This window comes from Anabas testudineus, chromosome 1, assembly GCF_900324465.2.
Source record: "Anabas testudineus chromosome 1, fAnaTes1.2, whole genome shotgun sequence".
In the NCBI taxonomy this organism is placed as follows: Eukaryota; Metazoa; Chordata; class Actinopteri; order Anabantiformes; family Anabantidae; genus Anabas; species Anabas testudineus.
Window position 1 is genome coordinate 963904 of NC_046610.1, and position 24384 is coordinate 988287.

At 43.8% G+C, this 24384-nt stretch overlaps 4 protein-coding genes across 11 annotated transcripts; 1 reads left to right on the forward strand and 3 right to left on the reverse strand.

Moving 5' to 3' along the window:
* Window positions 1-1690: 1690 nt before the first annotated feature.
* Window positions 1691-5503, reverse strand: ndufaf5 (NADH:ubiquinone oxidoreductase complex assembly factor 5). Of its 2 annotated transcripts, none has more exons than XM_026359370.1 (11): window positions 5142-5503; window positions 4268-4308; window positions 4118-4181; window positions 3997-4044; window positions 3797-3900; window positions 3293-3332; window positions 2956-3153; window positions 2768-2828; window positions 2524-2607; window positions 1939-2070; window positions 1691-1880 (listed from the first exon to the last, which is right to left on the reverse strand). In XM_026359370.1, coding segments are annotated over exons 1-11 (1035 nt in total). In that variant the 5' UTR covers window positions 5403-5503; the 3' UTR covers window positions 1691-1878. The 2 variants fall into 2 exon arrangements, with proteins under 2 accessions (XP_026215155.1, XP_026215154.1); XM_026359369.1 differs by having other exon boundaries at window positions 1691-1861; window positions 1988-2070; window positions 5142-5502.
* Window positions 5504-6060: 557 nt separating this feature from the next.
* esf1 (ESF1, nucleolar pre-rRNA processing protein, homolog (S. cerevisiae)) lies at window positions 6061-12813 on the forward strand. 5 transcript variants are annotated; one of them, XM_026359339.1, is made up of 14 exons: window positions 6061-6177; window positions 6853-7268; window positions 7612-7940; window positions 8134-8247; window positions 8342-8451; window positions 8635-8787; window positions 8881-8995; window positions 9356-9518; window positions 9605-9796; window positions 10016-10143; window positions 10266-10359; window positions 10523-10608; window positions 10985-11137; window positions 11430-12813. In XM_026359339.1, exons 2-14 carry the CDS (start codon window positions 6875-6877, stop codon window positions 11772-11774), a joined length of 2376 nt encoding a protein of 791 aa, XP_026215124.1. In that variant the 5' UTR covers window positions 6061-6177; window positions 6853-6874; the 3' UTR covers window positions 11775-12813. The 5 variants fall into 5 exon arrangements, with proteins under 5 accessions (XP_026215124.1, XP_026215127.1, XP_026215126.1 ...); XM_026359342.1 differs by having other exon boundaries at window positions 6094-6157; XM_026359341.1 differs by having other exon boundaries at window positions 6098-6163.
* acaa1 (acetyl-CoA acyltransferase 1) lies at window positions 11928-17544 on the reverse strand. Its single transcript, XM_026359363.1, has 12 exons — window positions 17270-17544; window positions 16546-16639; window positions 16184-16241; window positions 16030-16109; window positions 15909-15951; window positions 15150-15248; window positions 14824-14904; window positions 14261-14451; window positions 14011-14190; window positions 13731-13786; window positions 13123-13268; window positions 11928-13033 (listed from the first exon to the last, which is right to left on the reverse strand). The coding sequence occupies exons 1-12, from the start codon at window positions 17429-17431 to the stop codon at window positions 12958-12960; spliced, it is 1266 nt and encodes a 421-aa protein (XP_026215148.1). The 5' UTR covers window positions 17432-17544; the 3' UTR covers window positions 11928-12957.
* Window positions 17545-19174: 1630 nt separating this feature from the next.
* On the reverse strand, window positions 19175-23182 carry LOC113162069 (BTB/POZ domain-containing protein 3-like). 3 transcript variants are annotated; one of them, XM_026360055.1, is made up of 5 exons: window positions 23075-23182; window positions 22433-22700; window positions 21922-22012; window positions 21693-21811; window positions 19175-21434 (listed from the first exon to the last, which is right to left on the reverse strand). In XM_026360055.1, the coding sequence occupies exons 2-5, from the start codon at window positions 22609-22611 to the stop codon at window positions 20402-20404; spliced, it is 1422 nt and encodes a 473-aa protein (XP_026215840.1). In that variant the 5' UTR covers window positions 22612-22700; window positions 23075-23182; the 3' UTR covers window positions 19175-20401. The 3 variants fall into 3 exon arrangements, with proteins under 3 accessions (XP_026215840.1, XP_026215838.1, XP_026215839.1); XM_026360053.1 differs by having other exon boundaries at window positions 22433-22703; XM_026360054.1 differs by having other exon boundaries at window positions 22433-22729.
* Window positions 23183-24384: the final 1202 nt, after the last annotated feature.

Genomic DNA, 24384 nt, shown 5'->3' on the forward strand with positions numbered 1-24384 from the left:
AAGTGTCAATGTTCTTTTTAGTAAGCAGCAGCTTCCTTCATGGTGTCCTGACATAAACACTCTGCTAGTTCAATGTTTTACCTACTGTAGACTCATGAACACAGATGTTAGTCCGTTCTAATGATGCCTTAAATCTTTATCTGTCTCTCTGGGTTGTTTCTTTACCTCATTGATGAGTGTTCGTTGTGCTCTTGGGGTCATTTTGATTGGTCGTCCACTTCTTGGTAGAGTAGCCACAGTCCCAAAGTGTCTCCATCTGTAGGTTGTTTAACTGTAGACTGGTGAGTTTCTAAAGTCTTTGACATTAGTTTGTAACCCTTTCCGGATTTATGTAAATCAACAATTCTTGATTGTAGATCCTCTAAAAGCTCCTTTTGGTATGACATGGCTCATATAAATGTCTTCGTCTTAAGCAGAGAAAACTCCAAAATGTTGAACACAGAACTGATACAGTAGCTCTAGTCCACACCTCCAAACTAATTTTCTTATAAATAATGATAATAAATACTTTATTCATCCCCTTGGGGAAATTGTGAGTGGACACTACGGGGTTTCAGTGTCTTGTCCAAGGACACCACAGCAAGTAGCCAGGAAGAACCGGGAATTGAACCCCTCACCTTGGGGTTTGTAGGTAACTACTTTACCCCCTGAGCTACTGCCGCCCCTTATCTTATGTGATTTGAGGGGGTTCACATACTTTTTCCATTATCACTATGAGGTTTTTATGGTTGTTCTCAATAAAGACATGAAAGATCAGATTTTTTTGTGTTATTATTTTAGGCTCATTACTTTTGTTAATACTCGACTTGGATGAAGATCAGATCATGTTTTATGACAAATTAATGCAGAAACCAAGAAATTCCAAAAGGTTCACATACTTTTTCTTGTAAGCCACTGTATGTCAATAATTGTTCATTTGATTATTTGTGTTTATTACATTGTTTTTATCAGTCAATCAAATAATTTCATAGTTCAAAGTGTCCATATTATACAAAACCCCCTTTTTGGTCCTTCTGGTACATTTGTAAGATTCTATGGTTCCTGTAGACACATCACGTTTTTACATTGATTACTTCTGTATACACACATTTTCAAACTTGTTACTTCAAGAACCAGTTTTTCAACGTGTCCTGAGTGAAACTGAGTGAACGTCACTGTAGTTTTTATTTGTATATATATATATATATATTGTGGTAACTGAATGAGTCAGATTTCTTTCTTTCAAGTTCCTGTTCAAAGAGACAAACTCGTGATGCAGCTTTAATTTATCGTCATTATGGAAAATAGTACACAGCCCGTCCAAAAGGTCACACTCTAATATTTTGTTGGATCACCAAGTGAGAAGCTGCATCAGTCAAAGTTAAACAACTCGTTTCCAGCGGAAACATAAACAGCTGATCATGTTTCTGGTCCAAAATATCAAAACTGAACATTTGGTTTGTCCCAATACTTCTGAGCCACTGAAATTCTGAACTCATTGAGAAAAGTCTCTGTAATTCTGTAAATACACAGTTCAAGTAACATTATCAACTTATTATCAACTAAACTCTGGTTTATTCATTTGAATTGTTTCATATCCTCCAGTAGGTCTTTATCCAGGACCTCCTCCTCCCCCACCTCCACCCCCACCTCCTCCTTCCTCTTATCCTTCCTTTACCTTGAACCTCACCGTAATAATAAATAAAGTCACTTTGGATCAAAGCGTCTTTATTCCAGAAAATAATCTTCCAACAGAATCAGTTTGGTTCAAGTCAGCTACAACAGTTTAAACAGAGTCTCAGGTTTCTCTCGGACTCGGCCGGTTGATCTTTGACAAGTCTCCAAACGACGCGGTGGCTGATCCTCGCTTCGCTGGTTTGGCCTGAAACAGGAAAACATTTCAACCACGAGTCCAGTTTCCAGCTCCTGGACCTGGTCTCAGAAAACCAGCACGTGTTTAATGTCTCTGGTTATTTTGAATGTTGAACCTGCACCTCAGGTGTTTTACCTGTGACTCGTGCGGCTTCCAGCCAATCAGGTAGAGGATCTCAAAGGTGGCGGGGATGGACCCGTCCTCGTTTCCGTACATCTCTGAGACATTTTCACAGAAACAGAGACGTCACCTCTTTAGTTAAAGGAACAGTTCAACAGTTTGGGAACGTGATTAATCTCCAAATCAGAAAGTTTCAGATTGAAATCAAACAACAACACAGAACAGAGTTTTAATATTTAACAAACTGTTTCTTCATGTGTGTCAGAAACTCTGTGGTTTCGTTCTAAGAAAGACGTTAACGCTAAAGCAGCAGATACGTGTCTATTTTCAGCAGCTCTCATGTGTAATGATGATAATTATAAAGACCTGAAATAAAAAAGAGAAGCAAGAAAACAGGATCAGAAACTGAAGCTTCTGTCTGTTACTGTGATGAAACCTGCTGGTTCCTGGTTTTTATTAGTTATTCGTTTCGAAGTTAACTAATTAGGTTAGAAACTTTCAAAGCTGTGTTCTTTCTCTTTGTAAAGACTTTGTAAAAATTAAAGACTGACCGTTATAAATAGCTGCTGCTGCTAATATAGTGTCTCTGTGCAACAGCGACTTCCTGTTCCAGGCACAGTTACTCTCCCCCATCCCTGAAAACACAGAGAAGAGACTTTGTCAATTTATTCTATTAAAACAAATTATTATTATCGACTGTCAGTGTCTTTAACTAAAGAAAGTTACAGGTGAGTGAACCTGCAGCTAACGTGCTGAACTGAGACTCTGTGTGAAGTTTAACGTTGATGTTCGTACCTTGTAAATCAGTCATGACCTCCGTGATTCCTGGATAATGAACCTGAACATCGTCAACATCCTGAAACAGAGAAGAGAGAGAAGCAGCAGCTGAACGTCTGGTTTACACAACCACTACAAGTGGAACCTGTAGAAAAACACTTTTTAATGAATATATAAAAAAACAGAAACAGCTGCTGCCCCCCCACCACAGTGAGCATGTTGAAGCCGGCCCGGCCCAGCAGGTTGCCCAGGTCGGTGACGGCGGTGTAGGGGGAGACGTGGGGGGAGAATCCTCCCTCCCTCTCGGTCTCAGCGAGCTGGAGGGAACACCGCAGCTCGTACAGGGTCTCCCCGCCCACCATGGCTCCGATGAACACCCCATCGGGCTTCAGCACCTGGTGGATCTGAGGATCAGGTTTGTAGGTTAGTCGTCGACACGGGGGGGTGAATTGGATCTTTAGCCGTTAGGCCTGTTCTACAGATCTACATCATATATCTATATGTCTTCATTAGTTATATGTTAGTGTTTGGCTTTAAACTCACCTGTCTCAGAGCACCTGGCAGGTCGTTTATCCAGTGAAGGCTGGAAACAGGAAAAGGAAAAACGTCTTTAGACTTGAGAAGAGTCTCAAACGATTCAAGAGGAAACAGCTGTTCGCTCTCTGAGGATCTGAGCTCAGGTTCTAAAGTCTGAATCTTCTTCTTGAAGCATCGGAGACATTTTGTGGTTTTTACCAAATACAAATATATATGTACATATAGTACATATAGTACACAGTATATACAGTATGCAGTACTCAGAGCTTCAGCTTGTAGTAAAAACACTTGTTAAGCAGCTCAGTGATGTTCGGTCGACCTCTGGTGGCGGAAAACAGAAAAAGAAATAAATACAAATGTTAAATTTAACTTTGAGCATTAATGGTTGAACCCCCCCTCAGCCCCCAGTAAAACTACACAGTATAATGATGTCATGATGCAGTACATGTGTATTTATATGTGTGTGTGTGTGTTCCAGGTCCCTGCAGACACTCATCATCTCATATTCACCTCAGGCTGCTCAACACCAGGTCGAACGTGTTCTCTTTGAACGGCAGAAACTCCTCGTCGGCCTGGACGCACTGAGTCGGGATCTCACTCTGTCGTCTCCGTTTCTGCAGTGAATCAGAACCAGAACCTCATCCTATAAGTAACTGTTGGTGGAGATTCTCCCTGACATGGTTTCATGTGTTGTGTGAGTTTCAACTCACCAGAGTTTCCTGCGAGACGTCCGTGAGGAACAAACGCTCCACGACGTCCTGAAACACATTTTAAATGAGTCTTTAACCCACTCACAGGAAACACTCACACATCCAGACAGACCCACAGAACCTTGCTCAGATGTTCTGCTATGTGACTCTTCCCGGCGCCGACGTCCAAAGCCAGAGGAAACGTCCTGAGGAGACAAGAGGACGGAGACGTGTTGGACAGATCTCAGACTCAGTGAACTCTGTGGTGAATACGACCTCCTCGTGAACCCACCTCGCGATGTCATAAACCCGATCGGCCACTCGACCGCCGACCTGCAAATAAACAGAACCAGAACCGTGGTAACTGAGTACATTTACACAACTACTGTAGTGTTTGTACCACTGTCAGATCCTGAACTAGTGACATGAAGAACCAATGAAATCTGAGGATCACCTCAAACATTAACATTTAAAACGCAGGATTTCTACTTGTATCAGAGTATTTCTACAACGTGCTAGTACTTTTACTCATGTAGAGGATCTCAGTACTTCCTGGAGTCTCTACTGTACTTCAATACAAGTATCAGAACTCCCAAACAGAAATCATCTATTCCACACGGTTCGTGTATCATCATCTAGTTAAAGTACTACAAGTACTGTCCAGTAGCAGTACTGTGCAGTAGAAGTACTGTACAGTAGCAGTAGCAGTACTGTACAGTAGCAGTAGCAGTACTGTACAGTAGAAGTACTGTGTAGTAGAAGTACAGTGCAGTAGCAGTACTGTGCAGTAGCAGTACAGTGCAGTAGAAGTATTGTGCAGTAGCAGTACTGTGCAGTAGCAGTACAGTGCAGTAGAAGTATTGTGCAGTAGCAATACTGTCCAGTAGAAGTACTGTGCAGTAGAAGTACTGTCCAGTAGAAGTACTGTCCAGTAGCAGTACTGTGCAGTAGAAGTACTGTGAAGTAGCAGTACTGTGCAGAAGAAGTACTGTCCAGTAGCAGTACTGTCCAGTAGCAGTACTGTGCAGTAGCAGTACTGTGCAGTAGAAGTACTGTGCAGTAGCAGTACTGTGCAGAAGAAGTACTGTGCAGTAGAAGTACTGTCCAGTAGCAGTACTGTCCAGTAGCAGTACTGTCCAGTAGAAGTACTGCGGGTCCTGTCTCACCTCGTCCCTCAGGTAGTCGTACTGGTTCCCGTCCTGCAGAGTCGCGGCCCAGTTCTTCTGCCTCTTCTTCATGTCCCTGTTGAACACATTCATAGTGGACCTGCCGGACCCTGACAGTCCTCTGCGGGGTTCAGACCTCGTCCCAGTCTGGACTCTGCAGCAGCCCCAGGATCCGGCTCTGATCCGGCTCCAGCTGGCTGCGGGGGGGGACCCGGCGGTCTGCAGCCTCTGCAGGACTCTCCCACAGACCCTGCTGCTCATGGTTCTGGTCCGAAGTCCTGGTCCGACCCTCACAGATCAGCGTTCAGATCCTGGTCTGGACTTCCTGTGACCTCACGCTGTGACCTCTGAGAAGAGCGGGAGGAAAAACACGGAACTGGATTCTACTGGGCTCACTGGAAACCATGAAACCGGATCTCAGGCTGGAACTGGACTAAACCGGTTCATCAGTTTTACTCAACGTTAACTTGTTGTTCTTCTTTAACTTGTTAGTTTTAATTGATAATTAGATTTATACACGGATTCCTCTCTAATATATTAAATTAAATAATGTGGATCACAGCAGGTCTGGGATCAGCTACCAGCGGAGGAGGTCTGTGGTTGATCAGGATCAGCAGGAACCAAATAATGAATCCGTTAATCTGTAGAAATAAACTGATCACGTTCATTCTTATTGTCTCAGGTGATGTTTTTTAAATGTGGAACCATAATTATTGATTAATTATTAAATTAAAAATGATTCTAAACCTAAAATATTTAATTAACAGAAAATAAAGAATGAAAGGAGAAAAGCAGAAAACCGTGAGAAACTGAACGTTTTAAGGACTGAACAATCATGAAAAGCTGAGTTCGTCGTTTTCTAACTAACCGGGTTCATCAGTTTATTTTAACCTCTGAACTCTGAACTCTTAGACCTCCGTTTGTCCCACTTCACTTTCCTTAGCAACAAAGGGGCGGGGACTCAGACAGGTCACGGAGCTGGTGCATGCTGGGAAAACACGTGTGCGAGGAGACTGGTCCGAGTGAGTTTTTATCAGTAATAAGATTTATTTTAAATTAATATTACTATTAATTCATTAAATACCTGAACAGGTACAGTATCAGTGCTGCGGGACGTTTCATTTGAGGCCGGGTTTCCCGCCGTTAGCGTCTGTCTTCACCGAGCGGACATTTTGTTTACATGGACCGAAACGTTCTTTAAACACGTTTCTGATTCAAACTGCGACGTTTTAGACGTAAACGGTTTAAAAAGTCGAGTTTTAGTTTGTGGTTAAGTATCTTAAAACACAAGTTACTGTAGTGATCCAACTAAAATCAATGTAAATCAGAAAGCTGTGAAGTCATTTCATTTCTTCACGAGTTCACTTCAACCAGAGCTGGAAAGTAATTAAGTAACGTTACAGTTACAGGACTGCACTTAAACACGATGTTGAGGTACTTTAGTACAAATCAGTTTACTAATTACAAACTGTCAGTTGAAGATCATGTAAAAATGTATAATATAAATGATGTAATGTAATAAAAATATAAAAAATCTAAGCTAGTGAAGATGAACTCAGAGGTTTTAACAAGTTAGAAGAAACTGTGTGTTTGGCAGTGTTGGGGTGGTTCGTTGTCAAAACTAATAAATGTCATTTCGCAGTTTCAGGGGCTGAAACACGTTTAATTCTTGTTCATAAACCAGAGTTTCTGTATTTTTTTATTTTGACAGGTGACGCTGAGATTTTTCCACCATGTCGTCCAAAAAGAACCAGGACGTCGACGAGCGCTTCCTCCGGGTCCAGAAAGACCCACGCTTCTGGGAAATGCCCGAGAGAGAGCGCAAAGTCAAGATCGACAAACGTTTCAAGTCCATGTTTCACGACAAGCGCTTCAAGGTGACGTACACGGTGGACAAACGAGGCCGCCCCATCAACCACACGTCCACAGAAGACCTGAAACGTTTCTACAAACTGTCCGACTCCGAGGATGATGAAGACGAGGACGATGCAAAGAGGAAGAAGGCAGCAGAGGGCAAAAAGAAGAAAAACGTGAAGGAGAAGGTGGTGAAAGCTGAGAGAGAAGTGAAGAAAGGAGGTAAAGGTAGAGGAGAGGAGCCTGAGAGAGGAGTCTGGGTCGTGAAGGAAGGTGAGAATACGTTTTTCATTCTTCACCGACTCATGCTGAGAAAATAAACACAGTCATGTCCACAGATTCTGTCATACACTTAGACCTGATGAGAAACAGGCTCAGGTTTTTCTAGTCACGATTAAAGAGTAGCATCAATCTGCAGTAATATACTGGATGGAACAGTTATAACACACTGTTATAGAACATTGTTATAATAAATAACAATAAGATAACTTGGGGAATTGTGGTTGGACAGATGTTTTTTTGACGCTGTAGCATTTGATACAGGTTCTGTTACTCTGACAAACTCTCCTCTTTTTATTATGGATGAAAAATTGAGCAGTTTTTATTTTTGCTTCAGATGATGAAGATGACGAGCAGCAAACTGAAGAGGAGGATGATGTCGACCTGGGAGACAGTGTCACAGAGGGCAGTGAGGACGAGGAGAAGGATGGTGATGAAGAAGAGGAGGAAAGTGATGCAGCGAGTGGGTCAGAGGAGGAGGAGTCCGGTTTGGACTCAGACGAGGACAGTGACAGTGGGCCGGATCTGGCCAGAGGGAAAGGAAACATTGAGACCAGTTCAGATGAAGACGATGAAGATGATGTGGACGCGATCCTGCAGCGAGAGGAAGAGGAGATCGAACACGACTGGGGAGAGCTGTGCAAAGACGCCCCGAGAAGTGACGAGGTGAGATGGTGTCTGGAAGTCCTGAAGTCAGAGTTTCACTGGAGTAAAAGTGTAAAAAGCAGAATTTACTTTAAGTGATAAAAGTTTGTAGTTAAAATCTGAAAATTAACCTCAACTGTACGTCTGACCAGGGAAAATGAACACGAACACGTTATAACCATGTTTCATGATTCTGTTAACGTGTGCGTCTCAGATTTCTGCTCGACTGGCCGTCTGCAACATGGACTGGGACCGTATGAAAGCCAAAGACCTGCTGGCTCTGTTCCACTCGTTCACACCTAAAGGAGGAGCTGTGCTGTCCGTCAAGGTAAAGCTGAACATGAACTGTTGACTAGTGAACAGGTGAAGAGAGTCTACGCAGCAGAGGTGAACCGCAGTGCGTGTTGGGTATTTTTGCTCAGATTTACCCGTCAGAGTTTGGGAAGGAGAGGGTTAAGGTGGAGGAGACGCAGGGACCGCTGGAGCTGAGAGCACTGCCCGAGGACTCCGAGGACGACACGGAGGAGGAGAGGTAACACTTAATCCAAGACTGGGTTTCCTCACTGGACCAGTTTTCCAACGCTGGAGGCTGCATGAAAGCTCTTAATGTGAACTCGTACTTATCCAGACAATGTCCAAATACACAAGCACATAAAATATTAGACTGTTTGTGTACTGACACTGTAACTGTCTGGATCTGTGTGTGTCTCCTCAGAGTGTACAGGGAGAAGATGCGCGACTACCAGTTCAAGCGTCTGAAGTATTTCTACGCTGTGGTGGAGTGCGACTCGACTGGCACAGCTGCCAAGATCTACGAGGAGTGTGACGGCTACGAGTACGAGAGCAGCTGCTCCGTGCTGGACCTGAGGTACGAGAAGAACATCGTCTGACCTCAGTTTAAATTTACTTCGCTTTAGTTTCATTGTTCCTTTTTAAAACCTCGTCAATCCTAATTAAACAGATTTATTCCTGATGATGTGACGTTTGACCAGGAGCCCAAAGATGTGGCGACGGACATGAACCTGTCTGCCTACACACCCAATCTGTTCACCTCATCAGCCACCGCCACCTCCAAGGTAAGAACTTTATTATTAGTTCACACAGTGATGTTGGTGAAATCCAACAGAACATTGAGCCACTGAGCAGCTTTTATTAGACTGAATGGACGCCACGTTGTGATCCTGTATCCAGTTGTTCTAATAGATCTGTGGGTGTAGTTGTTTTGAACACAGTGTCTGTACAGTAAGGTGGAGCTGCGTTCAGGGAGTGTAGGTCGTCATGTTTACGTCAGTGGGAATTGATAAGAGTGTCATGTTGGTTATTTTTAATTAATAATTTTTTATTGTTTCTGTCTGTTATAGTAAAGTGTAAAAGAAATAAAATATAAGAGCAGGACTTTGGGAGTGACGTGTGTGAGTTCATGTTGAACCAATCAGGTGAAGCTGACATGGGATGAGACGGACCACGAGCGTGTGACCGCCCTCAACAGGAAGTTCAACAAAGACGAGCTGCTGGACATGGACTTTAACGCCTACCTGGCCTCGTCCAGCGACGATGAAGAGGAAGACGGAGGAGTAGAGGACGGAGACTCAGCAGAGGGTGAGAAAGACGTTATAAAGAGTCAAACTGTGATCTTACATGTCGATGAGTCTTTGATACGAGGAACGTGTGATGTGATATTTTAGATAAACAGACAGAAGAAGCTGTTGTGGAGGAAGTGAAGGAACCTCCGAAGGAAGAAGAGAAGAAGAAGAAGAAGAAGAAGAAAAGTGAGGAGCAGATCTCGAAGTACAGAGAGCTGCTGAAAGGAATCCAGCACAAAGAGAAGAAGCTGCAGGAAGACAAAGACATGGAGATGGAGATCACCTGGGTGCCAGGTGTGTGTGTGTGTGTGTGTGTGTGTGCGTGCGTGTGACCCTGAATTATGTTGAAACCAATCGACTGATTAGTCTGTAGAATTATTAGAGTTCTGTATAAAATACTTTGAATTATTCACATTAACCTGGTGAAACAGTGTGAAGATAATGTACAAACTAAAAGAGCACGTTGCCGCGCAGCCGTTGATTTGTTAATAGTTTTTATTTTTCTGTCTGCAGGACTGAAGGAGACGACGGAGCAGCTGGTGAAGAAGAAGTTGGAGGGGAAGGACAAGCTGACGCCGTGGGAGGAATATCTGCAGAAGAAGAAAGAGAAGAAGAAGCAGAGGAAGACTCAGAGAAAACAGGTGAGAAGAATGAACGTGTTTAATATTTAAAATAGGAACTCCTATGTTTGTAAAAATCCACCTGAGACAAACTTTCCTTCTGCTCAGTTTTCTTTTATTCATGTTTGTTTCTCTTCATTCAGAGAGATGAAGAAGAAGAAGAACTCAGTGATGACGAGCTTCCTCCAGACATCGACCTCAGTGACCCTTTCTTCACACAGGAGCTCGGAACAACAGGTGATCAATACTGTCCGTCAATCAGCTGATCAGAAACCAAACCTGTCGTCTGAATGTTGGAACTGGATTCAGACTCTTTTTCTAATTCCAGTGTTGAAGTTTAAAGAACACAACTCGTCCACGTGATGAAAATGTTGAAGGTTGTTGTTTGATGCGTTTTCAGATCCTAAGAAGAAACAGAAAAGAAAGAAGACGACAGAGGAAGAGGAGCGGACGGCTGAGGAGGAAGAGGAGCTTGAGAAACAAAAGGTCAGAGGTTAATTTCAGCTATGACAGTGTCTGATTAGAAACGACCTGATGGCGTCTTCAGATCAGTGTTAATAGGTCACCGTCTGTTATTTCCTCTTCTTTACTCTGGATGGTTCAAATACATTTGTTGCTGTAAACCAGAAGTGATTCTGTGTCTGAGCTGAATGAGGTGTTGTACGATGACGGCCGTATTTAGGGGGTAACACTTCCTGTTTTTATTTGCAGTTAAGTGTCCAGGTAACTGAAGTCTCTAGTCCAGACTAAATGCTGTCAAGTGGTTTTCATGTGTTGTAGTTGTCCACCAGAAGTCTCCGTCTGCCTGTAGCCCAGAGCTTCAGCCTCATGCTGAACGTCCAGTCTCGTTGTGTGTTTACAGGCTGAGATGGTTCTGCTGATGGAGGACGACGCAGACGAAGCCAAACACAAACACTTCAACTACGACAAGATCGTGGACCAGCAGAATCTGAGCAGGAAGAAGAGGAAGAAGCTGCTGAAGAAGGGCGAGGAGCTGCTGGAGGACGACTTCCAGGTGAAACCTTCAGTCAGATTTGATTCTGTTCTGTCCTGTCCTTTAGGTTTTTATTTTTAAAATATAATTTTCTCTACTTAAATAGAAATGAGATTAACCTCCAATAAAAAAAAGCAGAAATTTGTAACTAAAATAAGTTTACAGGTAAATTGACTTTTAATAGATTTAGAATTTAGTTTTAAAATGAGTTCAGTGGATAAAACATTTAACACTGATGGATTCTAGAAGTTTCCCATGCAGATTTCACCTGAGCACTTCCTGAACATGATGTAACTCTGGTGTCTGTGTCCAGGTGGACGTCAAAGATCCTCGTTTCCAGGCCATGTTCACCTCCCACCTCTTCAACCTGGACCCGTCCCACCCCGGCTACAAGAAGACCAAGGGCACCGAGAGCTTCCTGGCCGAGAAGCAGCGCAGACGAGAGGAGGAGGAGAAGCGGCGGGTGGAGGACGTCTTCTGTTCTCAGGAGGCGGAGTCTGTCACCAGTAAACAGGAAGCTGCTGGGATGAAGCAGCAAAATGACTCTGACGCTCCGACGGCAAAGAAACCGATGGACCCCAGTTTGTCTCTGCTCGTCAAGTCCATTAAAAGCAAAACTGAGCAGTTTCAGGCTCGGAAGAAACAGAAGCTGGTTTAGGTTTAGGTTAAGGTTCTGGTTCTGGTTCAGGTTCTGGACTCTAGATCTGATCGGACTCTCCTGACGACACAGAATCAGATGGTTATGTTTTTTATGCATTTGTACAGAAACAACATGAAAAAGGGGAATCAAGTAAAAACTAAATCTGCTGCCTCAGGTCAGATTTTTTTATTTTTAGCTTCTCGTGTTAACAGTAACGATCTGTTCTGATTGGTCCTCAGAGCCGAGGCTGCAGCATCATACAGACATTTAACACAGGGTTTATAACACTTTACTGCAGCTTTAAACAGACGTGTGATGAGGATCCAGCTGTGCTAGAACCCAGGTTTACTCACATCATACAGTTCTACATGATCCACCAGGTCACAGCATTTAACTCAGCAGAGACTGTTCAGAACCACTTTAGATCATTTCAGACCAGGTCCAGATCAAAACCACTGTTACCAAGGAGACGTCACAGACTCCTTAGACGTGTTGAATCTGGACCTGTCTGAAGTGGTCTAGAGGTGGGGGTAGGGAGTAAAATCTGGTTTTCACAGATCTAACAGATGCTTTAAGGGTTTTTCTAGAACAACTTTGAGAACAGTCGTTGTGTTGTAACTTAAGGCACCGTCAGCTTTAGTTTAGTTAATTAAAGTTGATGTGGACTCAGGTCTCTGTGGTCCCCTTTCAGACAGAACTAATGGACGTGCTCAGAACTGTTCTAACCCACCTATTTGAGACCGGTTTACGCGCTGCGATCGTCGCTCCTGTTAATGCTGGTTCTCTACAGTCTGTAAGAAATGGATTTAATGTTTATCAGGAGACGACGTCTGGATCTTTCTGAGGGACTTTTATTTTGAAGAAACCTGCAGTGGGACTTTAACTTGAAAGGATTTCAGGAAACATCAAACAGTGAATTACTGCAGCTGTTCACTGAATATTTGTCTTATTAACTGATAATTAAAATAGTTTGAGTTTGAATTTAACTCTTTTAGATCTGTGTGGAAATAGAGGATTTAATACGTTTGATCCTGTTTAATCTACAGACTCCGATTTTCAGATCAATGTAAAAACATTTAACACAGACTGAGAACTGTGGGTCACTGCGTCACTTTAACCACAGCAGGTTTCATCTAAATTTGACCTGCCGTGTCTGAAAGAGGCTTTTATTCAGTCACCAAGTGTTGATGTGCGTCTGCTCCTACAGTCCGGGGTACTCAAAGACAGCCGCCGCTCCCATCCCGGTCCCGATGCACATGGACACGACCCCGAACCCCCTGCAGACGATAATCGGGGCAAAACACACACACATGAGACCAAGAGACCAGTTCTGGATCAGGAACAGATGAGGAGCGAGGTCACGAACCTGCGTCCTCTGCGTTTGAGCTCGTTGAGCAGCGTCACCACCTGTCGAGCTCCGGTGCAGCCCAGAGGGTGACCCAGGGCGATGGCTCCTCCGCTCGGATTCACCTTCTCCAGCGGGATCCCGAGTTTCTCCACACAGTACACGGCCTGAGACGCAGAGTTCAGCATTTGTGCTTTGTTAATCAGAGTTTCTTAATTTTCCTCTCTATGTGAAAAGGTTTCAGAACACTGTGTGGTGGAGCCATCGTGTGGCCGAAAGGAGTTTTACAAAAACAGAAAGATCTGCCTTAGAAAACAAAAACTCCTGTATCACTAATAAAAAAACTAAAAACTAATGTGGGAATTTTTAAAGTACAATTCTCTCCACATATTTCCTGTTACAACAATTAGACGATGACTTTAATCTGGTTTAATTAAAAAACAGTTCAGTGAGTCGGGTCGATTCACAGCTTCTGTAAACGTACAGTTAAATTAAATTTAGTTAAGTTTAAAACTTCACCAGTGTCCTGGTTCCTGAACGTCCACAGACCACAGACAGGGTTTAATCAGACAGATCAGGGTCTGGATTGAGTTGGATTCAGTTTTTTCTGGTCTAATAACAGAACTCACCTGACTGGCAAAGGCCTCGTTGATTTCAAACACGTCGATATCAGCCACCGTCAGACCTGCAGGTCAAAGGTCATTTAATTATTGTGGAAATTGAACTGGACTCAAACCTGTAACAACAGGACTGGAGGTGGAAATCCGAAGTTTGGATTTGAACATTTCAGCTTCGTATTTCTAAGGATTCGTTTCCAGCTGGATCAAGATGAATGTGGTTCATTTATAAATACTCAGCGTTGTAGTATTTGAGTAAATGTACTCAGTTACATTCCACCACACTCTGTACCAGCTTGTTCCAGAGCCGCTGGGATGGCGAACGCTGGTCCGATACCCATCACATCAGGAGGGACCCCGACCACAGCACTGGCCCTCAGGACCCCCAGGACCGGCAGACCCAGAGCCTCCACTGCAGACCTGCGACCGATCAGCACGGCCGCTGCTCCGTCACTCACCTGGCTGGCGTTACCTGAGAGAACAGGTGTGTGAGTTGGAGCGAGGCTGATCTGGATCACCTGCAGATCCAGGGACAGACTCACCTGCTGTGGTGCTGCCGTCAGGTTTGAAGGCCGGCTTGAGTTTTGCGAGTCCCTCCAGAGTCGTTCCGGGCCGGATCCCTTCGTCTTTACTCACGGTCACCTGACGCTCATTACCTGCGTCGTCTACAACCCTGGTGGTGACGGGAACGATCTCCTGGTCGAACAGTCCGGAGCTCTGAGCCCGAGCTGCTCTGAAGGTGGAACCAGGTGATGAAAGAACAGCTGATCAGAGACAGAACTTTGTTTCTCTTGTAAAATTAACACAGCCACTGGACGAACTTTCCACCAAATCCCATTCAAATTTCTTATGTTTTAAGATTATTAATTTTCCACTGGACCCCACTGTGTAAAGTCACAACGTGTCCAGGTTTAATTTGTGAGGAACAAGTCAAGACAATGATTTATCAGCTGCCAATAGGAGAAAACAACTTTCAGCTGCACCGACGTCTTTAGCAAACAACTTTTGGATGGATCTTTTTCATGTTGTGACATTTGTTTTAAAGTTATCAAAGTAAATGATGGAACACTGACACAGATCAAGGAATAAAAATCTGTTTCGTTACTTGAGCTGAGAACTGAGAGCGAAGGCGTCCTGTTTTTCTCTGGAGACCCCGAAACGTTCAGCGACATTCTCTGACGTGATGCTGCACAAACACAAACACACAGTCTGTTAGAATCAATTAAAACAGTTTGATGTTCAGGATTGTATGTAACTTAATTTTAATTCATTATAAAAACAGTTTTCAGCGTTTTCTAAAATCTTATAAAAACAAACAGCAACAGATGATCTCAGTAAATGATGTTTGGACCAAGTCTGAAACCATGAATCACAGGTGTAACAGGAAGTTCCAGAGTTCCAGTAAACACATCCTCCTGCAGCAGGTCTCACCCCATAGGGATGAGGCAGTCTCGGGCCTTGTCGTGGTCCACCAGCCTGGAGCTCAGGTCTCCTGGATTAGAGGCCGATCGCAGCGACATGCTCTCCACTCTGGAACACACAGACACACACACACACACACACACACACACACAGACACACAGACACAGACACACACACACACACACACAGACACAAACACAGACACAGACACAGACACAGACACAGACACACAGACACAGACACAGACACACAGACACACACAGACACACACACACACACACACACACACACAGACACACACACACACAGACACACACACACAGACACACACACACAGACACACACAGACACACACACACACACACACAGACACAGACACACACACACAGACACACACACACAGACACACACAGACACACACACACAGACACACACACACACAGACACAAACACACACAGACACACACACACACACACACACAGACACACACAGACACACACACACAGACACAGACACACACACACAGACACAGACACACACACACACAGACACACACACACACAGACACACACACAGACACAGACACAGACACACACACACACAGACACACAGACAGACACACAGACACACACACAGACACACAGACACACACACACAGACACACAGACACACACACACACAGACACACACACACACACACAGACACACGCTGTAGTCGGGTCTAATGTTTCCTGCAGAATCCTTATTTAATCTGAAACAGAACCCACCCACAGGCCAGACCCAGGTCGATGGATCCGCTCCGGATGGACCCTGCACAAACAGCACAGACTGGATAAACCACCAGACGTTCTCGTTTAGACTCTGTAAAACAGCTCGTTCAGTTTTTACCTGCCACGTTGAACAGAGCCTGGAGTCCGGACGAGCACTGTCTGTTGACGGCGTAGACCGGAACCGTGTCTGGAAACCCGCTGAGACCGAGACAGAGCAGTGAGAAACACGGAGACTGAACCACTGAGGGTCACTGTGTGAATCGGAGTCTGACCTGAGGAAGTGAGCCACTCTGGACATCACAGCACCGGCTCCAGGCTGCAGCACGTTACCTGCACACAGCACAAGAACCCACCTAAAACCATCTGACTTCCAGACCTCACACCTGGTTCTGGACTCATTTAAACCAGATTTAACCTCATGGTGGATTAACCTCACATGGTGAGACCAGAGTTCAAATCACCCATGGAGAGTTTGTGAAGATGATTATTGGTTAAAAACAGAGTAAAACACACTCTGTGGTTCCAGTTTGTTCAGATTCGGTGAATCTGTTTCCAGTCCGGGTCCTGGTTTTTACAGGTCTAAACTCTTTCGGCTCCAACATGAAGCTGTAAAACAGTAAAAGTCTCGTCTCACCCACGCAAACGTCTCCCAGCTTGTTGGGTGAGAGTCCAACATCTGTCAGCACAGCTGTCATCACAGTGCTCAGCAGCTCGTCGGGCGTCGTGTCCTGAACACACAGTTCTATTAAATCTGTCTTCTATACAAACACACGTTTTAAATACGATTTGGATTCTTGTGGAGAAACATCAAGGTGTTTTTCATGAGGTCATTAAATTAAATTAAATTACATCTTTTATTGACCAGAATTCATTTAGAATGTCAATAAAAGGATCAAACCTTTGTTACCTGGAGCTTCAGGTGGAAAATAAAATGTGCCAAAGTCAGTCAGTAGAGTAATAATCCGTTTTTCATATGATCTGGGTCAGTTTCAGTTTTTCATATCATCATCTTGTGGTTTTCTGGATTTTTTAAACGCGTTTTTTTTAACGCCGTTTTGTACCTCAGGGCTTCCGTAAAAACAGTAAACAGTGTTTTTATCTCCAAAATACAACAATTATTAACTACTGCAGTACAAGTACCTGTACTGTGTACTGAGTACTAGCTAGCTGTTGTATTTGTACTATGAGCTGTACTCTGGTTACAGTTTTCTTACTGTAGCAGCAGCTCCGTGTTGTTCGAACTTTAGCACAGCTGGCAGGGGGACAGGTGGACAGGTGAACAGGTAGACAGGGGGACAGGGGGACAGGTGGACAGGTGAACAGGGGGACAGGGGGACAGGTGGACAGGTGGACTTTACCTTGAAACAGCCTCTCTTCGCCTTCCCCACCGCGGTCCTCCGTCCATGAACCACCACCACGTCCTCAGACCTGCTGCTCCCCGCGGATCCGGATCCGCAGTCTGACCTCCATAACTCCCGTCTGTGAGACAGGTGTCCTGAAATGATCTTTAACCTGTGCATTTTAACGACGCACACCTGAGTTCTGTCTGTGAAGCAGCACTGGTTTGTACTCTGACCGTCAGCTGCGTCACTTCCTGTATAGTCCGGAGTCCGGACGGGAAGAGAAGAAGGACAAACCAGTTAGAATTCAAACCAGTTAGAATCCAAACCAGTTAGAATCCAAACCAGTTAGAATCCAGACCAGTTAGAATCCAAACCAGTTAGAATCCAAACCAGTTAGAATCCAAACCAGTTAGAATCCAAACCAGTTAGAATCCAAACCAGTTAGAATTCAAACCAGTTAGAATCCAAACCAGTTAGAATCCAAACCAGTTAGAATTCAAACCAGTTAGAATTCAAACCAGTTAGAATTCAAACCAGTTAGAATCCAAACCAGTTAGGTTAGAATTCAAACCAGTTAGAATTCAAACCAGTTAGAATCCAAACCAGTTAGAATCCAAACCAGTTAGAATTCAAACCAGTTAGAATCCAAACCAGTTAGAATCCAAACCAGTTAGAATTCAAACCAGTTAGAATTCAAACCAGTTAGAATCCAAACCAGTTAGAATCCAAACCAGTTAGAATTCAAACCAGTTAGAATTCAAACCAGTTAGAATCCAAACCAGTTAGAATCCAGACCAGTTAGAATCCAGACCAGTTAGAATCCAGACCAGTTAGAATCCAAACCAGTTAGAATCCAGACTAGTTAGAATCCAGACCAGTTAGAATCCAGACCAGTTAGAATCCAAACCAGTTAGAATTCAAACCAGTTAGAATCCAAACCAGTTAGAATCCAGACTAGTTAGAATCCAAACCAGTTAGAATTCAAACCAGTTAGAATCCAAACCAGTTAGAATCCAAACCAGTTAGAATTCAAACCAGTTAGAATTCAAACCAGTTAGAATCCAGACTAGTTAGAATCCAAACCAGTTAGAATCCAGACTAGTTAGAATCCAAACCAGTTAGAATCCAAACCATAAATCCGAAACCACCAGTTAGAATCAACCAGACATCCAAACCAGTTAGATTCAAATTAGAATTCCACCAGTTAGATCCGACTGTTAGAATCCAAACCAGTTAGATCCAGACTAGTTAGAATCCAAACCAGTTAGAATTCAAACCAGTTAGAATTCCAAACCAGTTAGATTCAACCGTTAGAATCCAAACAGTTAGATTCAAACCAGTAGATCAAACCAGTTAGAATCCAGACCAGTTAGAATCCAAACCAGTTAGAATTCAAACCAGTTAGAATCCAAACCAGTTAGAATTCAAACCAGTTAGAATTCAAACCAGTTAGAATCCAGACTAGTTAGAATCCAAACCAGTTAGAATCCAGACCAGTTAGAATCCAGACCAGTTAGAATCCAGACCAGTTAGAATCCAGACCAGTTAGAATCCAGACTAGTTAGAATCCAGACCAGTGTGGACTGGATCTTAGAATAATTTCTAATTATCTCATAAAAACGAAAAAAGATGTCAGAGCTACAAGTTCCGGTTCGGGTAATGAGAACCGGAAGCGGAACTGAGGCACGAATTTTCAGAACTCGCCTGAGAATCTTCAGGTTTTTAGTGATTTTTCAATGTCACAATACTTCAGTGATCATTTTCTGTGCTGCTCATAATAGAAAGTAAAAAGAACCAGTTCCTGCACAGTTCGGAATATTCACTCTTTAGTGTAAAATAGGACAGACAGTAGGAGTGGTTGGAGTTTTCTGAGTGTGGTGCTGCAGCTCTGGAGCCTTAAAAACAGTCACACAACCTGAACAGAGATATTGAACCTTTTATTTCCAAATGAGTCACAACACGTTGATAAGGCCACAGACTAACTGCACATTCTGGTTGGAATCAGACAACAGGAAACAAAAACAACCAAAAATACATTTCCCAATATAAAACAGTTTGTTGACTATGTTCAGAGAGATCTGATGAAGTAGTGCTTCACTGAAACATATTTAAACATTAATGAAACAATAAACGAACAAATCAAGACGTGGTACAGACAGGATGTAATGATTTTCAAAATAAAAGCACAACAGATAACGGTGCAGAAACAAAAAAATCACTTCAAGTTCAAACCTGCTCTGCTGCAGGCTGCACAGGTTCCTGGTGAATTATGGGTGAAATGCACCTTTAATTCTGACCTTTCATCGCAGAATCGGTCCAGAGACACCACAGAGCACCAGACAATCTGAAGTCGTGTATAAATCTCACAAGAGTGTAAAATGTAAAAGTTAAACACCTGCACAGGTGAGAAAATCCGTCTTAGTGCTTTGTTAAGTTTTAGATTCTTCACCAACAACAGGAATGTTTCGACCAACAGGGCAGCAGAGGAGGAAATCACTGAGAGACGTAGTGTCTGATCACGTTAACACGTCAGTTTTATACTTTAGAGCTGAACATTTTTTTGAAGCTTTTGAACATAAAAAAAAAGAAAATTGTCAACAGAGAAAAAAATATTTAATAACTGATTAATTCCCATTTTTTAGAGCCAGCAGTGCAGAGATGTTTCCTTCAGGGGATGGTGCAGCAGAGCATATATATATATATATATATATATATATATATAATGCTGTACGAGTCAACATCTCTGCACTGCTGGATCACAGGAGGTTCAGTCAGCTTCTCTTCAAATCTCCAAAAGAAAGTTTCTCTAAAAAATAGTTTTGTGTTTTAACATCTTTATTAATTTAATCAGATTTCAACCAAAGCTGAAGGTCTGAAATCTGTTCTTCCTCTGCCACAGAGCTCCACCAACAGAAACAGTTCATGATCAGTGACACACACACACACACACACACACACACACACACACACACACCCTTAGACCAGATCTAAACCTGCTGAAGGGGAAAGAAAAACAAAAGGAATGTGAGGATTCAGACTCTGTGTTTGACCCAGACTGTCTTCAGGTCCCCCCCCCCCGTCCCACAGTTTAAACTCTACATGGCAGTGAAGCTGAAATCTCTGTGGCGTCCTCCCTCTTGCTCCGGCTCAGGCGTAGAAGATGAGTTCTGGGATCTGGCCGCCCTGCACTCCGGTGCCGTTGGTGCTGTCTGAGGAGCACTGGAACTGGAAGGTCACTTTCCCACACTGCACCTCTGTCATTCCCTCCTGGCCAAAGTAGCTGAGCTCATTCCCGTCCAGCACCACGCTGGCGGTGTAGAAGGTGTCGGGCTCGATCTGCACCGGGTACTCGAACCAGACTGGGAATGTGCTGCTGGATCCGTCTGAGAAGTACTTGATGATCCTCTGGGCCATGGGCACGCCCTGGCGCTTCAGCTCGATCTTGGCGCTGTACTCGGCCGAGCCGCAGCTGGAGCCGTAGAGGCCGAAGCCAGCAATGAAGACGCGTTTGTCCACGGCGAACTGGATGCTGTCACAGCGGCCTCGGTACCGCCACTGGTTGCTCCTGTAGGCGCAGGACTGGAAGCGGTGGCAGCGCTGCGGCGACAGGCCTTTACGGGGTTTGGTGCAGAACAAGAGGTCGGGCTTCTTGGCAGCGGTGTACCACAGGAAGATGTCATTGGTCTCGTTGAGTGTGAGCACACCAGACTGTGCTGCCCCATTGGCAAAGTCCTCCAGCGCCATGGTGGGAATGCGGATCAGGTAGATGGCCTTCCCCAGCACCAGCCGCTTGTTCTCGATGGTCGGCGACAGGTCTTGACGCTGGCACTCGGCCTCAGCCCAGTTCAGCGCCGCCTCGAACACGACCATCTCTTTAGCGTTGAGCGTCTCCCGCCGCAGGATGCTCTCCAGCGTCTGGGAGTCGATGTCACAGAAGCCTTCAGAGCGCAGCGCGAGCTCGGCCTGAGCGTCAATCACCTCCCAGCAGCGCTGCGTCAGGTCGGGCTCCTCGAACAGGCAGCTCTGAGACAGCAGCACGCAGGCGTTCTTGGCGCTCAGGCTGGTCTCCAGGAAGTTGACGCAGGCCCGAGCCAGGTGAGGCACGATGTACTTTTTGGCAGCGTAAAGGGTGGCAAGCACCGTGTCCGCACACAGGTCGATCTCATCACAGTAGATGTACCTGAGGAGACAGAAACCACAAAACACATTCTACTGGTTCTACTGGTGTTCGGGGAACCACGATGTTTGGAACATGAACTGAGTGAAGTGAGGGATCTTCTCTGGTGATACTCTCTAAGAACAGTTTTTACTTTCAAAACCATGTGAGTTAAATTCCAAATCTCAAACTGTAAATAAATAAAAGATGGATGTTTGTCCCAAACACTCGAAGTCGACCGTATGTGGATGTTCAGAATGAATCTACCAGAGGTTGACATACTTCAACATGGCCAGGAATGAGGGAGGTTCCACGTCAGGGATCCGGATCTCGTCTTGATCCTCGGCCAGTTCTCCATAGAACATGGCGTGGAACACGGAGCTGCCGACAGCCAGGACATACTGACAGAGCAGAAGAGACAGCACAACAACACGAAGCTTCAGGAACCCTGAAACATTCAACTTAGTAACTTCTGTGTATTTTACTGCAGCTGGACGTTCTGGATTTTCACCTTGTGTCCTGGTACTCGCTGTGTCCCGCCGGGCGGCCCGACAACAAAGTGAACATCTGCCATCATCTCATTGTTGAACATGACTGAATTCCTGCAATGACAGAGAATTCACCAACTGTTAGTGTCAGAAAAGAAAACTCAGTGTTTATTATCCCGGAGGAGACATCTGTTGTTGATTTAATGATACTAAACTGGAGCATCTCTAGTTACAAAAGTCTCCAACGACTCATAGAAGCTTTGAATAATCCTGTTTCCACTAAATCAAGATTTTACTGAATATAACCGGGGTTGTTTCAGACTTCTGCAACCAGAGATACTTCATCATATGGGACAACACTTTCTGAAGCCTGCCTTTGCCTTGTACCTCACTTGGAAGTCGCTTTGGATAAAAGTGTCTGATAAATGACTAAATGTAAATGTGAGGTTGGAAACACTGAACTTTAAAGCCGAACATCACCTGTGAGCCTCCACAGCTCGTCTTCACCTGCAGTTTTGTGTGGTACACACTCACCTCTCCCGGATGGTCGGGTACAGGCCCTGCCAGTTGCAGCAGCCCTGTGCTGTGGCGGCGGAGGCGGTGGTTGTGTTGTTGTTGGTCAGGTTCTGCTGCTGGTACTGCTGGATCGACGTGGTGCTGCTGACTGAGGCGGAGGGAACCAGCTTCTTAGTGGGAAAAAGCTCTGCAGCCATTATCTTCAGTCAGACCGCAGACCGGGTCATTGCAGCTCCAGGACCGGACCGAACCGCTGCCAGTGGGACCGGAGTGAGTCTGGCGAGGGCTGCTGAGAATGTATGTGACATTCAGACTCTGAAGAGAGCCAAGACCAAACTCCATTTAAAATCTGCAGGTTTTTTAATGTTGTTAAGCTAACGTTAGACAAAGCCAGCCACGTATCATCAACCTCGTTTTCACCTGTCAGTTTGCTGAACAGTTACACATCATGACTGTTAACTACCAAAGGGTTGAGAAAAATAAATATACAAAACACTGGAGTGTAAAATAAAAAGTTAGTAAAGAACTTGTCAGTGTTATCTTTAGCATGTTGATGCTAGTTCGTTGGCTAACCCACTGAAACATTCACCACTAAGTTTATTTAAATTTCTCTTCCATCATTCGACAGTTTAGTAAAACAACAACAACATTTCCACTCACTTCGGCGTTATTCAGGTGTATTAATGTTCATGTCTTCTCACCACTTGAAGCACTTTGATCTGTTTAACAGACTCACGGCGGATTTCAGCTTTGTTTACAGCAGCTCGCTGCTTCTTCTTCTACTGAAGTTCAAAACAGCGGAAGCAACATGTTACAGGTTGAACAGCGCCACCGGCGGGACACAGTCGAACTGCACCTACAGCTGCTGAAGCTGCTTTTTCTTTTTGTTATAAATAAAACGTCTTCAAATTTATTAAGTAGTTTATTTGATTTTACACACACATATATATTTAAGTTATTCATTCTTAAAGTAAGGGCCAAATTAATCCAGTGCACATTCCTCCTGGGACCAAAGCCACTTCCAGCGGAGGTGTCAGATGTTCACAAACACAACATTCAAGTAAAACTGAAAGTACGTACCTAAATATGTGCTTTACTGCATGTAAAAGTACCATTTTTAATTTTACCTCTCTGTGCCCAGTGGACTAATTTTTCCATATCTCCAGAGAAATATTGAAGTAAATGTTCATCAGTATAATTACATCATGTATACTATTAACCTGTTTTTATGTTTTTATTTCTTTCATACTAAAGTGTTAATAGTGTTGACATGTTGTGTTAATTAGACAACCACTGATGAAACATCCCCATCATGATATCCAACAAATTCCTTTATTGTTGTTACTGATAAATTTGTCAGTCTCCCATTTTAAAAATGAAACATGGAAAAAACAACACCTGGACGTACTTCACGTACAGCCTCATTAGCTTCTATAATCTCTCTTTAACAGTTTACACATTAAAGAACAATTAAATAATTTACAGGCTAACTGGACCCTGACGTTTCACTCAGGTCCAGTTCTGTGTTTGGCTGCTGAAGATGAGAAAATATTCATGTGAAAATAGTTTGTGAGCTGCCTCCATCACTACCAGCTAGTGTTACTCTTGACGTTTCCTGCTGTGGTTTCATAATGAAATAAACAGCTGTGGTTTCACTGCTCTGAAAATTAAATAAAAAGTTAATAGAGTGTGGTGTCATTTACTGAGTTTGGTTCTTAATGAATCCTTATTCCAATAATATTTATTTTATCAGAGCATAAAATATAAAATATTTATTTGCATTTTCAGCTCCAATAAACTGTAATTATACAAACTCTGAAATGCTTCTGCTTTATGAGCTTTAGCAGTGAAGCTTAACCAGACTCCATCAAAAATGATCACACATCTGATTCTGTCACTTAAAGCACAGTTCCAGTGTTTTCTGTGACTATACAACTGAGGGAATGACGACTGAAACGTCTTAAATAATT

Coding starts and splice junctions, on each gene's coding strand:
- ndufaf5 (XM_026359369.1), bottom strand. CDS start 5,402: ATGAGCAGCAGGGTCTGTGGGAGAGTCCTGCAGAGGCTGCAGACCGCC. Junction 2,608..2,767: donor GGTCATGACTGATTTACAAG/GTACGAACATCA, acceptor CTGTGTTTTCAG/GGATGGGGGAGAGTAACTGT. Junction 2,071..2,523: donor AGCAGCAGCTATTTATAACG/GTCAGTCTTTAA, acceptor AAAATGTCTCAG/AGATGTACGGAAACGAGGAC.
- esf1 (XM_026359339.1), top strand. CDS start 6,875: ATGTCGTCCAAAAAGAACCAGGACGTCGACGAGCGCTTCCTCCGGGTC. Junction 7,269..7,611: donor AGTCTGGGTCGTGAAGGAAG/GTGAGAATACGT, acceptor TTTTTGCTTCAG/ATGATGAAGATGACGAGCAG. Junction 8,452..8,634: donor GACGACACGGAGGAGGAGAG/GTAACACTTAAT, acceptor GTGTCTCCTCAG/AGTGTACAGGGAGAAGATGC.
- acaa1 (XM_026359363.1), bottom strand. CDS start 17,431: ATGCACAGGTTAAAGATCATTTCAGGACACCTGTCTCACAGACGGGAG. Junction 16,110..16,183: donor AGAGTGGCTCACTTCCTCAG/GTCAGACTCCGA, acceptor TCTCGGTCTCAG/CGGGTTTCCAGACACGGTTC. Junction 15,952..16,029: donor GGCTCTGTTCAACGTGGCAG/GTAAAAACTGAA, acceptor CTGTTTGTGCAG/GGTCCATCCGGAGCGGATCC.
- LOC113162069 (XM_026360055.1), bottom strand. CDS start 22,611: ATGGCTGCAGAGCTTTTTCCCACTAAGAAGCTGGTTCCCTCCGCCTCA. Junction 22,013..22,432: donor TACCCGACCATCCGGGAGAG/GTGAGTGTGTAC, acceptor CTGTCATTGCAG/GAATTCAGTCATGTTCAACA. Junction 21,435..21,692: donor TCATTCCTGGCCATGTTGAA/GTATGTCAACCT, acceptor CTGTCTCCTCAG/GTACATCTACTGTGATGAGA.